The following is a 13,022-nucleotide window of genomic DNA, read 5'->3' as shown; positions in this document are numbered from 1 at the left end:
TAGATTGAGACATGAAAATGATCTCTTTCCTGTTTTGGTTCTGCAAAGAAATAAAATGCAGTGGTTCTAAATCTCACACTGAAACATAACATCCATCATGTAGTGTAGTATATAAACCAAATACCCCCCCCCCCACACACACACACACACACACACACACACACACACACACATACGTACTGTACAAGCAAATACTGTACAGTCTTTGTCAGTGCTTCTCAATGCAGGGTCTGCCCGGGGACCACCAACGGTCCTTGAGAGGGTTCATGGGGGTCCTCCAGCAAATTAATGAATTGTTAATCTTCAGCCTCGTTTCATTTAAAGGAATTTAACACAATTACATAATGTAGAAGAATGAGTGTTGTGGTCACAGTTTCACCGTTATCTCTCCACCTACAATACAAGCAATTCCGGACAAAATCATAATACAAATATTCTCAGATTTGAGTCTCTGCAGAGTCAAGCAGAATGTTGATACACCAATATATACCAATTCAGATATTCTATACGTTTAGAATCACGGGGTAATCTGCAGGACGATGAGAAGGAAGGGCAAGGAGTCGTGAGAAACAGATTATTGAAAATGTGAGATGACAGTTGACAGTTTGCAACTTTGTTTTGACAGGTGCTATACAAATAAAACTATTATTATCATTATGCAAAAAATGTGGATGGAACAGCACACCTCACATTTCATCGTTGACACAGAATGTGTGTGAATATCTCTTGCCATACTTGCCATACAGTCTATATAGGCTTCCTGTATATATTTATAGATTTCCTTTCTGAGGAATATAATGAAAGGCCTGCCCAGGCAATGCAGTGGTGCAAAGATTTGCCTGAGACAATGCAGGGTGTCTTTGAGATGATAATCCACAGACTGGGTGACTGGGGTCAGTCTAAATTGCTGTGAAGCCATCTAACATCACAGTCGTTGGATTAATGCGATGCTGTTAGATTGGATACTGCACTGAAGAACGATTGAGAGAGAGAGAGAGAGAGAGAGAGACACACACAGGGAGAAATTGAATGCGTCAGTGCAGGGGGGTGGGGAGGGGGAGCGAGCGAGGGAGACTGGACTGCATTTTTGCAGGGTTTGCTTGTTTTGAAAATGAACTTGTGCCTCAAAGCCTGTGTGAGTGTGCATGCGCGCGCGCGTGTGTGTGTGTGTGTGTGTGTGTGTGTGTGTGTGCAGAGTGTGAGCAAGATCAGCATAAGGGGAAATGGTGAAGTGAATCTTACTTCTGTGTTTTCACAAGGTAACAGGATGACTAAGCGTCGTCATTGATTGTGCTGTAGTGCACATATGGTCTTAATTAGCTTAGCTACAGTTCAGTGGGTTTTCAATGTAGCCCTCTGAAAATTACACTTTTGCCATGCAGGACCATTTTAGTGTGAAAAGACCTCCAGGAGGCATGGAGGTCTTTTGGGGGAGGAGCGGCTCCGCCCCTTGGCTCCTTCCCCCTTGGCTCCTTCATTTGTAATCGTTTCCCTTTAATTATCCTCAGCTGATGCCGCCTCCTTTGAACTCTCAGCAGCATCCTCTACTCGTGTGACCCATGCTCATCATCTGAACATGCTTCGTCTGAGCCTCCCTCCACTATTTGGGGCAAAATTCTCTCCTGGTTGTTGGATGCTCCTCCCCACAAAATGTGAAGCCCTCTGGGGGAGGAGCATCTGCAACTCCCTTTCCCCACGGTCCACCACAGTGTACATGCTGTAAAATTAAAAAGTAAAAATACATTTAAAAAAGTATAAAGGGTAAGAGGTGTTTATTACCCTAAATAGGTAGGAAATCACATACAAAAGAAATTGGAAGAAACTTTTTTCCTTGATTCCCAGGAGGTTATATGGAGCGCTGGCCTTGCGAGGCAGCTGGATTCGCTCAAGATCATGAGATCATGATCACGCGACAAATCCAGCTTGCCACGCTCCAATCTATTGGTTTGAATCCGAACCAGCAGTGGTTTTGCACCAATCAGCGTCCTATGAGGCAGCTACGGGCGGGGTTTGGTGTGACGCCAGCAAAAAGCGAGCCCGTCATAGACCTGATAGGCAGATGGTTCATCCAATCACCTGCCAGGTATTTTTTGAAAGTGCCTGCACTTTGAAACTTTTCTCGAGCCCGTTCCCAGATGGTTATGTGAAAACACACCATCTGGCAGCATCCGCTTAACTGATTGCCACTGCCGGTTGGTGTGACTCAACTTCTCTGCTGAATGTAATTGTCAAGTACAGTAGAATCTAGCATGGCGATCTCTAAATGCAGATTTTGAAATACGAAAGGTCATCTGAAATCTTCCTGGTGTGCTAACATACACTAATAACATTAATAGTAACATGTTTGTGGTACAGTCAAACTTACACCAGATCCAGATACAATCTATTCACTTAACAGTAGTCTCTCCACACTTCGTTTCACGCAGTACCAGCGCAGGAGAGAGTCTCCACATAACCATCCACCGAAAGTACCAAGCAGGCCTGCACATCGTCAAAACTTGCCATTTTCAGCATGTAGATTTCTAGCTTGCTAGCTAGCGGAGGCATTTGAGAGCGGACACACAGGGACTGAAATGGTCCGAGCCAATCGCAGAGCTTATACTGCCTGCTTCTGTTGAGTCGACTAACTTAACAGTGACATCAAGTTAATCCCTGTGCAATGAAGAAAAGTGGGCGAACCACAACCCATTCTCACTCCAACGGCGTAATATTTCACCGCTTTGTCACGCACCTTGAATGCCCACGGACGCACCGTTAAACAAGCACTTGCTCCTGGTTGGGGTGAGGCAAAGGTCCAGGTAGCGAATGAGTCCTTGCTGCAAGTGATGGACTTCAAGTATCTCAGGGTCTTGTTCTCGAGTGAGGGGACAATGGAGTGGTAGATGGGCCGGAGTATCGGAGCAGTGGGAGCGGTATTGCGTTCACTTTACCGCACCGTTGTGACGAAAAGAGAGCTGAGCCAGAAGGCAAAGCTCTCAATCTACCGATCGATCTTCGTTCCTACCCTCACCTATGGTCATGAAGGATGCAGGTCATTCAAGTGTAGAAAGGAGACAGTTCAGGTGGTTCGGACATCTGGTAAGGATGCCACCTGGTTCCCTCCCTAGGGAGGTGTTCCAGGCACGTCCAACTGGGGCGTTCCCAGGCCAGCATGGGTTGGCCTGGGAACGCCTTGGGATCTCCCAGTCAGAGCTGGCTAATGTGGCCGGGGAAAGGGTAGTTTGGGGTCCCCTGCTGGAATTGCTACCTCCGCGACCTGACCTCGGATAAGTGGTTGAAGATGGATGGATGAATGGATGGATACCTCTTTCGGCAAATACAGTTAATATAGAAAAAAGATAATGATCACAACAGTCATTGTGGTCAATGCTTTACAGGTTCATTGCTTCCACACTTCATGTACTACTGCATCTATACAGTAATGTACATCTACCTATTGGGACATATGATTTATAGATTGATTTCCCATTCTTATTCGTGCCTCTCTACACACACTCTCTGTCTCTCTCACTCTCTCTTTGCCTACAGTATCAGTCTCATTCTCTATGTCTCTTTCCTTCTTGCACTCCCTCACTCTGTTTGGCCTTAAATCAACTGCATCCGAGGGGATTCATGAAGCTGAATTTAATTGAGTAAAATGTGTTTGGTAACACTTTGATAGAGTACTTATCATAACACTCTTATGTTCCAGCTGATATCAAAATGCTCCAGATCTAAGTGTGTGCATGTTCTTTGTTTCCTAGATGCGTATCCAGTGTCGGAGGTGGTCTACACATGGACTCTGGGAGCAGCCAAGTCAGTGGTGGTGGCAGAGGAGGGATCACGGCTCAATCAGTATCATCTGATTGGTCAGACTGCCGGGACGGAGGACATCTACACCAGCCGAGGTACAGTGAAGCCAGACTGAACTGCCGCCTAGCCAGCATACCTGCCAACATTAGGCTGTGTGGCAAATGTCATTGTTCTGTTGATTTATGCTGCCTTGTCGAGAAATGCTCATGCTACCCTGTCTGTAAACTGGAGACTTGTGGGTACAGTATCCATAGAACCCATTTTCATTCAGATATCTTGAGGTGAGGTCATGGGACTCATTTGAACATAGTTTTTTCCTGGCCGAAATTTTGCATAACTTTGGACCTTCCCGACAAGCTAGCATGACATGTTGGTACCAATGGATGGTCATCTGGTTTCATGATACCATATACTTAAGCAATATCACACGAGAGGGAGTGCTGTTGTTGGCTAATATCATCACGGCAATCTTTTGTGCCGAAGATAATCACAGCCGTGACGATATTAGCCAACAACAGCATGACCTCGAGTGTGATATTGCTTTTATACAACAGTTCTATTAAACAAAGCTGATTATGACAAAAAGCTGAGAAAATATGATTTTTCTATTTATTCCTCCGCCAACAAAAATAGTCCCCTCAGCTTTCTGGTACCAGTTGCTGAAAATGTAGCCTAATTAACTGCAGGCTGCATACTTTTTATCATACACATTGATTTGCAAGTTTCCATTTATTGTACAGCCGGTGAAATAAGAGTCTGGTGATGGCATGTTAGTTAGTTATGTTAGGAAATAAATCCATCTTTGCGCTGTCGGTAGCATAGGTGTTACGCTTTGTGAATGACATTCAATGTAACTTGACTGGTGTTTGTTTTGTTGATTAGAGCAGCTGTGAAGCGTTTTGTTGAGAGCAGCTGTGAAGCGTTTTGTTGATTAGAGCAGCTGTGAAGCGGAGTGATATAGCCTACCCTACACACAGTGAAGCGCCAGTGCGTTATCGTGAAATATCAGCACTGGTAGGATCCCTCTTGTTCAATCAAATTGCTCGGCCGGAACTAACTGTTGTATAAAGTGTGATACTTCACTCTGGCTTCAAAACTGAGCCCGCTAGAGCCATTTGATTGAAATGGGGAGATTAACGGGAGAAACGACCAATCGGGAGCATGGCAGGTATGAACAGTTGGCAGGTATGAACTAGAGACGAGCAGGATGTTACGGATAGCCTTCATCTTCATGGCCATCTCCTTCTTAACCAGCATTCATTGTGACTCTTCCCTCCATTTTCTTGTCTCACTCAGTTACTTCCTTTCACACAGCAGCACCAACTATACGATGCCTTCAGGCAGCACCAGAGATGTTAAGTTCCTGCTTCAACCTTCTAATTCGGCTCGGCGTTATTGCACCCAAAGCTGTTGTGAGAAGAAAATGGCTTCAAATCAAGCTGGATAGAGACAATGAATGAATCATAAGGATTTGAGAATGCCTCCCACACATAGCCAGCTGTCTCTAGGGCTGCCAAGGGAAGAGAGGGGGGAAAAAATCACTTATCCGTGGTCTGAGCCATTGGGGCTGTAAGGTTAATCCGCATGCAGGCCCATCAGTTGTGCTTTTACTGAGTGACGTCACAGCGCTGTGATTGGCTGCTGCCACGGCGACACGTGGGGGCCCGAGCAGCATCTGCTTAACTCTGTTATGTAAAGAGGTATGATAATACATTTCTGCTGCCTGTTAGTTGTGAGGTTATTACAGGGTGGACTTTTCCCTTATCCCTCATGTATATGCAGGGGGTGACTTTAACCCATATCTGGTGAGGGGCGATGGTGTTTACATTGGATAATGTATTAGGACTAAACATTTACAGTGAAGTATGCCACCGGCTGCCTTTTAAGCGCCATCGGCAGGAGGAGCTGCTGGAGGAAGACCCCTCTGTCAGGCTGTCCTTCCTCCACTCAAAACGCTCATCAAGTTCAGATTAAGACTCTCTTTGCCAGATTTCTCTGTACACCGTCAACTCTTCACCTGCCCCCGCAACCACCCCCACCCCCACCCCCACCGCCTCTCATTGTTCAGGCCAGTTTGTGAGGGAAGACACGGAGAGCCTGGCCTTAATTAGCATAGCTAATCTGAGGTGCAAACCCTCTTTAACACGCCAAGAATAGCTCCGCAAAGTGCTCACAGCGGGTGGCCGTGACCTTTCACCTCACAGGTTAAGCTGAAGAGAATGAAAATGCAGACACACTTTTACACTTTGCTGAATTGAATGGAGACTGTAACGGCCAACTATGCTAATGTAGCTACATCAGTGCTCTCACGTCAAAATAGAGTGCTGCCAGATCTATACCAGATGTCATCAGATAGTTGAACAGTAGCCGCCTACATTTACATTTGATCTCAGCGCAGGCTTTATGTAGCCTTCTCCTCCTGTCCAACTCAACCATGACAACCTATAGGTCAGGAAGAAGTTAGGAGTTATGTTCTCTACTCACCAGTTGACCAACATAGCTGCATTGTTTTCTGCTATGAATGGCAGTTCCCCATAGACACTCCAAAAACCAAGCAGTAAAATCCACCAAGACCGCATTTTCATGCCTTTGAGGTTTCCATCCAGTTCCAAGCATGGAAGGCAGTCAATTCTGCGTGGGGTTCCCCCAGTCGTCCCACCATAGAGCAGGGCTGCTGGCTGGCAGTCATTGGAGCGTAAGGAGTACAGGTGTCCTTTTCATTAAGGACATGGTACTTCTCCCGGCACTACGCAGACCATCCAAACTTTCCTCCAGTCCTCCTCAGCCCCCCTCTGCTTCAGTCATCTGTGCACCTGCCTGTCATCACCGTTGATCTGGGTCTGTTTTGGAGTCCTTGGAAGGATGTATGTCCCCAATCAAGTGTGGTCTGGCCTGATAGAATGGGATAGACTGTTGCAGAGAGAGACACACACACACACACACACACACACACATACACACACGGGGAGAGAGAGAGCAACAGAGAGAGAGAGCGACAGAGAGAGAGGGAGAGATACAGGATGCAGATTGTGACAAGGGATTAGTGAGACAGAAAAATCCGATTTTGCCAGGAGAAAGCAGCAGTCATCTGTGGATTTTCTATAGTTGATCAGTCTCCATGGCTCAACAGGATTTTTGAGAGGGGGGGGAAGCTTCAAATGCAATATTCAGTCGGTTAACAAGATATTTTCCCACCATCTCTTTTTCTATAATTTGTCATTGGCTTATTCGTCGGCAGAGACCTGAACTATAGTGCTAGCTAACTGGACAGTTGTGGCCTAAAGGTTAGAGAGGCGAGCTTGTGGCCAGAAGGTCATGGGTTCAATCCCCGGCAGGATAAATCTGTGTGGGGAAAGTGAAAAAGCAGCCTCATTACTACCACTGAGGTGCCCTTGTGCAAAGGCCCTTAACCCCAACCGCCCCAGTGAGTGGAGGTGCTCAGTGGCCAGCAGATCAGACTATGTGGTTGTACTGGTCAGCTTCCAGGTGTGAATGGGAACAGGGCACTCCAGAAAAAGGGAGCATTGCATCCATGTTTGATTTTTGAGTAGCGGCAGCAAGAAACCCCAAGTGAACCAAAGACGATGGGATTCAAGCAAGACAGCCCAACTTTAACTCACTTCCTGTCATTTTGTCACGTGGGTTTTGCCCATGGATTTCCACGGACACGCCCACTTAGGAGACTTTCGGCAGGTCTGAGTCAATGGTTGACCACGCCCATTTAGGAGACTTGCTGCTACCATTTGTTAGAATTGGTGGAGCCTGCGGAGACCCATCTATAGTAATATAATATCTATGAGTGAACTATCCAAGGAGGGGACAGCAAATCACCATACTCCACCACACAACCCTTATACCCCATCCCATCTCCTCCAATATGACTGTATTTTGTTTTTGTTTTTCAAAAGAGCAAATGAGTGTCACACATTAAACAATGCCCCCCACCCCCTGTGTTCTACAGGTCAATACACCGTGATGATGGCTCACTTCTACCTGAAGAGGAAGATTGGTTATTTTGTCATCCAAACTTACATGCCTTGCTTCATGACCGTAATCCTCTCCCAGGTTTCCTTTTGGCTCAACCGGGAGTCTGTGCCAGCACGAACTGTCTTTGGTGAGTTTGAATTGCCTAGAGACTCTCACACTCACTAGTAAAACAAAACAAAAATGTAAAAATAAATGAAAAAATAAAAAATATAGCTTAATTGTGCAATAACTCCTTAATACTGCAATTTTGACAATAATCAAAGAATCCACACTGTTACTGTTCATGTCACTGTTCATTTTACTGACCGACCTAATGCACCTTACTCTTTTATTATTATTACTATTCGGATCACTCACACTGCTGTATATAAGATATGATGCTCCTGTCTATAAGAAAATATGATGTACCTCAGCAGCCCTCACATATCTCACTTTGTGCTAAATGCTACTTGATAAGGACTGTAGAAGAAGGTACAACAATTGTGTATATAACTAAGTAACTTCTATTTTATTGTATTATGGTATATTCATATGCCTCTTATAATGTTTCGATGTTTATATTTTTCCAACACGTGTGTGAGCAAATGTAGCATGACTGAATTTCCCCTTGGGGATCAATACAGTTATTCTGATTCTGATTTTGAAATAACTTGTTTGTGGGAATATTTATACTGTATCAGAGCCTGAGGTGAATTTGACCCAGTGTACTGCTCCACCAGGTGTGACCACAGTGCTGACCATGACCACACTCAGCATCAGCGCTAGGAACTCCCTGCCCAAAGTGGCTTACGCTACGGCCATGGACTGGTTCATCGCAGTGTGCTACGCCTTCGTCTTCTCTGCTCTCATTGAGTTTGCCACAGTCAACTACTTCACCAAGAGGAGCTGGGCTTGGGACGGGAAAAAGGCAATGGAGGCCCAACAACCCAAGGTGTGTGTGTGTGTGTGTGTGTGTGTGTGTGTGTGTGTGTGTGTGTGTGTGTGTGTGTGTGTGTGTGTGTGTGTGTGTGTGTGTGTGTGTGTGTGTGTGTGTGTGTGTGTGTGTGTGTGTGTGTGTGTGTGTGTGTGTATGTACAGCTGAGTATACAGTAGCATCTCATGAAACACTTTGCCATATCACTGTAAACTGTACACAGAACAATCATTGTTGGACATGAAATGCAAAGACAGCAAGACTCTCTAGCATGAACCTCCTCAGACATTCAGTTGTAATACGGCCAGTTCATCAATAGCATGGAGTAGCAAATAAATGGTCCCAAATGGCCCATTTCTCCCCTCGTCTCCTCCAAGGTGCTGTACCCTGCTGGTACAGATGCAGCAATCATCTTCAATTGGCATCTGGGCCATGATCCTTGGCAGATTCAACAAAGATAAAAGAGGAACTTAATATACTTAAACTTAACATAACATAAATATACTTAAACATAACTTAAACCAATTCAAGCTCTTAAACAGTATGGATATCATTAATCTTTCTAAGCAATGGGCCTCATAGTGAAACAAAGTTCAGTTCTTTGGTATGGCAGGCAAAAGGCCTTTGGTTGGGAGCACCAACTGAAGATGGCTGCCACTGTAGGAGAGGACTGTTAGTGAATAATTGAGAGGTGGAGGAATGAAAATGGTTTGAGACACACCCCTTAGTTGGAGTTAGGGTGAGTCCATGTCATGTTTGAGACACACCCCTTAGTTGGAGTTAGGGCGAGTCCATGTCACACATTCTAATCAAGTGAGCGATGAATCAGGCATGCTGTAGCACTTTAAAAGAGGCAGGTCCATGGATTCACAGCTCAGCCTGCCAGCGTCCTGGCACAGTGCCAATCCATTATCGCTAGAGAACACTGATCCCCACCTTCAGTGTTCACTGGCCAGGTTTTATCTTTCTGTGTGTGTGCGGCGTGCCTGTGTGTGTTTGTGCGTGTGTGTGTGTGTGTGTGTGTGTGTGTGTGTGTGTGTGTGCGTGTGTGTGTGCATGTGCGTGTGCGTGTGCGTGTGTTTGTGTGTGCGTGTGTTTGTGTGTGTGTGTGTGCGTGTGTGTGTTTGTGTGTGTGTGTGTGTGTGTGTCTGTATGCGTGTGCGTGTGTATTTGTGTGCGAGTGTGTGTGCGTGTTTGTGCGTGTGTGTGTGTGTGTGTGTGTGTGTGTGCACGCACACACACGTTTGGACAGCTATCTCAGTGAGGACATTCATTGACATAATGCATTCCCTAGCCCCTAACCTTACCCTAACCCTTACTAATAAACGTGCATCTAGGAACTCGTCCTTAGAAACTGTTTGGAAAGGGGTGTCCAGGTAGTGTAGCGGTAGATTCCCTGCCTACCAACACGAGGGTCGCAGGTTAGTGCTCCCGTCTTACCTCCGGCTTGGTCGGGCGTCCATACAGGCACGATTGGCTGTGTTTGCGGGTGTGAAGCCTGGTCGCTGCACTAGCGCCTCCTCTGTTCGGTCGGGGCGCCTGTTCGGGGCGGAAGGGAACTGGTGGGAATAGCGTGATCCTCCCACGTGCTACAGTACGTCCTGCCGGTGAAGCTCCCCCCTGTCAGGTGAAAAGAAGCCGCTGGCAACTGCGCATGTGTCGGAGGAAGCATGGTGCTAGTCAACGGCTCTCCCCAGATCCGCAGAGGGGGTGGTGCAGCAACCGGGGCAGCAGGGGGAATTGGTTAAGTACAATTGGGGAGAAAATGGGGGGAAATCAAGTTTGTAAAAGGGCAAGCGCTTTCAAAAAATACTTGGCAGGTGATTGGATGAATGATCTGTCTATCAGCATCTATCACAGACTAACGTCAACCACTTAGGACACCTCCTCTTTCCTTCCACTGGTGGTATTGCGGAGTCGAACGCATATCTGGCAGCATGGCAAGATGGATTTCTCACATAATCATGATCTCGTGAATCTAGCTGCCTCGCAAAGTTAAACCCTTACACATAACTTAACCTTAACATAAAACCCCAAACCTACCCCATAAAACCTAGTCTTAACCTTAACCTTAAAACCTAGCCCTTTGAAGGTGTCTGAGAAAATTAGAACCACCCAAAATGTCATCACTTTCCTAAAGGTCCTCACTTCCCAGGAATAAAACTCAAATAAGTTCTCACTAAGATAGCTGTACAAGAAAGGACACATCCTGTACAAGAACACAGAAGCTGTTATAAACGTCCTGTTTCATAATGTGGTATAAATCTACAGTGTACAGGGCATTTTCTCTGTTCAGATGATAAATGAATTTCTTTTGCTTCACAGAAAAAGGACCCTTTGGCTCTGTCTAAGAAGCCAAACAACACCTGTTCAGCTGGAGTCAATTACACAACCAACATGACTAAAGATGCGTCCATCTCTACTATTTCAAACAGCACGGCTGTTCAGCTGAGGCCCACTGAACCCAAGTCCCCAGACCCCAAAAAGACTTACAACAGCGTGAGCAAGATTGACAAGATGTCCAGGATCGTGTTCCCGGTGCTGTTTGGAACCTTCAACCTGGTCTACTGGGCCACCTATCTCAATAGGGAACCAGTGATCAAAGGAGCCATCTAACCTCCATAAGAGGGTCATACATCCTCCTGAAAACCACTTCAGGATTTGATAACTGGAACGCAATCCAAAACAATGCCAAGCACTTATATAGTCCTTATTTGTATCATTGATTAGTGGATTTCTGTTTGTTTGTTAGTTCTTATTTCATTGCATTACATTGCATGTCCATAGCGATAGAAAAATATTGCCATGTTTGCCTTGACTTTGTACTTGTATGATAATCTACTATTTTCCTTACTGATGGTTTCATTTCAAGGGCAGAAACTAATCACCAATTAATTTCTGCCGCAAATTCTGACATTTAGCATTTGGCATTTACATTTTCTCCTAGAGTCCAGATGGTGTTGAGAGGTGCAGCAAGGCCAAATGCTATGCAAAACAACATTTCTACTGTGTTATTACTCCTGAAACTGGCTTTTACCTTTGAAACTCTTGCTTTGTACAAAACGGGCCAGAAGTCTGAGTCCGACATGTGAGGCTGGGCCCGGGCACATGGAACTTTGCTTCCTTGTTAAAAGCAGAAGAATAGCCATGCTAAATGTGTTGCCTTCAGAGTGTGATAACTCATTATCAATGCACTGAAATCTCCTGCAATTACTTTTTTCAAAACCAGTGTTACAATTGTCATTAATTACATACTGTGTTGTTTTATGTAGGGGATGAAAAGGGGATGGACTTCAAGCTAAAGTGATAGTGGCAGCTTATGTTTTCAGGTTACCATGTGGAGAACTCTGGATGTATGGTTGTACTGTAGTTTAGGACACATATGTATATATGCCCTGCTTTTAGAAAAGCACCATTAAGCCAGTAAGGTTAGCTTCTATGTTATGCATATACAGCAAAATAATGTAACTCTTGTCTAGGGCTTAATTGACTGGATATTGAGAAATGAGCAGAATAGCTTAAGCTTTAGCAGTTTTACAATATATGATGCATTTTTTCACTTTTTTTATATAATTTAGTGTCTGTTGTTTCTATGAGCTTTGATGATACTTGCAAATATTCTTGATAATCATTTGGGATGCTTTGAACAGGAAAACTTTTGTCACAATGTAGGTTAGTTGCAGTAGTTAACTTGAGTAGAGCTCATCAGGTTATCAAGCTTATCAAAGAGATATAAAAGTTTAAAAAAAAATGAAAAAAATGAAAAATACTACAATGACCAGGTTGTTGCATTTTGACAGTTATCATTTTTAAGTCATGTCAACCTTTGTTATTTTTCAGGCGTTCAGGAAAAACAAGATGAATTGAATTTGTCATGTAATAGCCAAGAGTTCCATCTTAATGATATACCCCAAAATGAATGTGCTTCAAAGGGTCAGTGACCACTTTAAGTCCAGCTTTTTACATTGACATCTATTCTAATAGCTGTCTACTCCGTACACAGTACAGTAGAGTTAGTTATAGAGTCTTCACAATACTGTACTCCCAAAATTGAACAATTACAGTTAGATCCTATTGCCTCAGTGAGAAAGGAAATGCTGTACCAGTTTGTAATTCTTTGGCTTAGGAGTCACGGTTTGAAATGCGAGCTACTCAAGTGAGTTGGGATGCAGAACAGGTGTGCTTCCTCAATTGCCTGCTTGGCTGTGGGTGCTCAGCTACAGAAGATACTTGTAGAAAAAAATCACTCCATGCGTGGAAATAGCAGCACTCCAAAGATTAAGATGCAAGACTTTGCTCAAGTTTAAATACATTTATTCAAGGCTAATGC

At 44.7% G+C, this 13,022-nt stretch overlaps 2 protein-coding genes across 2 annotated transcripts in view; one reads left to right on the top strand and one right to left on the bottom strand.

Annotated features, from left to right (window-relative positions):
• gabrb3 (gamma-aminobutyric acid type A receptor subunit beta3) overlaps positions 1–6,371 on the bottom strand; it is a gene marked incomplete at both ends in the record, with an annotated part of 71,050 nt that extends 64,679 nt beyond the window's left edge. The window contains one exon of the mRNA XM_083647088.1: positions 6,277–6,371. Coding sequence (XP_083503214.1) covers positions 6,277–6,371 — 95 coding nt within the window. The remainder of the gene's footprint in view (positions 1–6,276) is intronic.
• The window catches only part of gabra5 (gamma-aminobutyric acid type A receptor subunit alpha5), a gene marked incomplete at both ends in the record, with an annotated part of 36,179 nt that extends 24,871 nt beyond the window's left edge, over positions 1–11,308 (top strand). Inside the window, 4 exons of the mRNA XM_083647089.1 lie at positions 3,744–3,887; positions 7,754–7,906; positions 8,499–8,710; positions 11,018–11,308. Of these exons, the coding sequence (XP_083503215.1) occupies positions 3,744–3,887; positions 7,754–7,906; positions 8,499–8,710; positions 11,018–11,308 (800 nt within the window). The remainder of the gene's footprint in view (positions 1–3,743; positions 3,888–7,753; positions 7,907–8,498; positions 8,711–11,017) is intronic.
• Positions 11,309–13,022: the final 1,714 nt, after the last annotated feature.

Source organism: Poromitra crassiceps (assembly GCF_964638095.1).
Source record: "Poromitra crassiceps genome assembly, chromosome: 12".
In the NCBI taxonomy this organism is placed as follows: Eukaryota; Metazoa; Chordata; class Actinopteri; order Beryciformes; family Melamphaidae; genus Poromitra; species Poromitra crassiceps.
The sequence above is the reverse complement of the archived record's forward strand: the minus strand, read 5'-3'. Positions and strand labels throughout refer to the sequence as shown.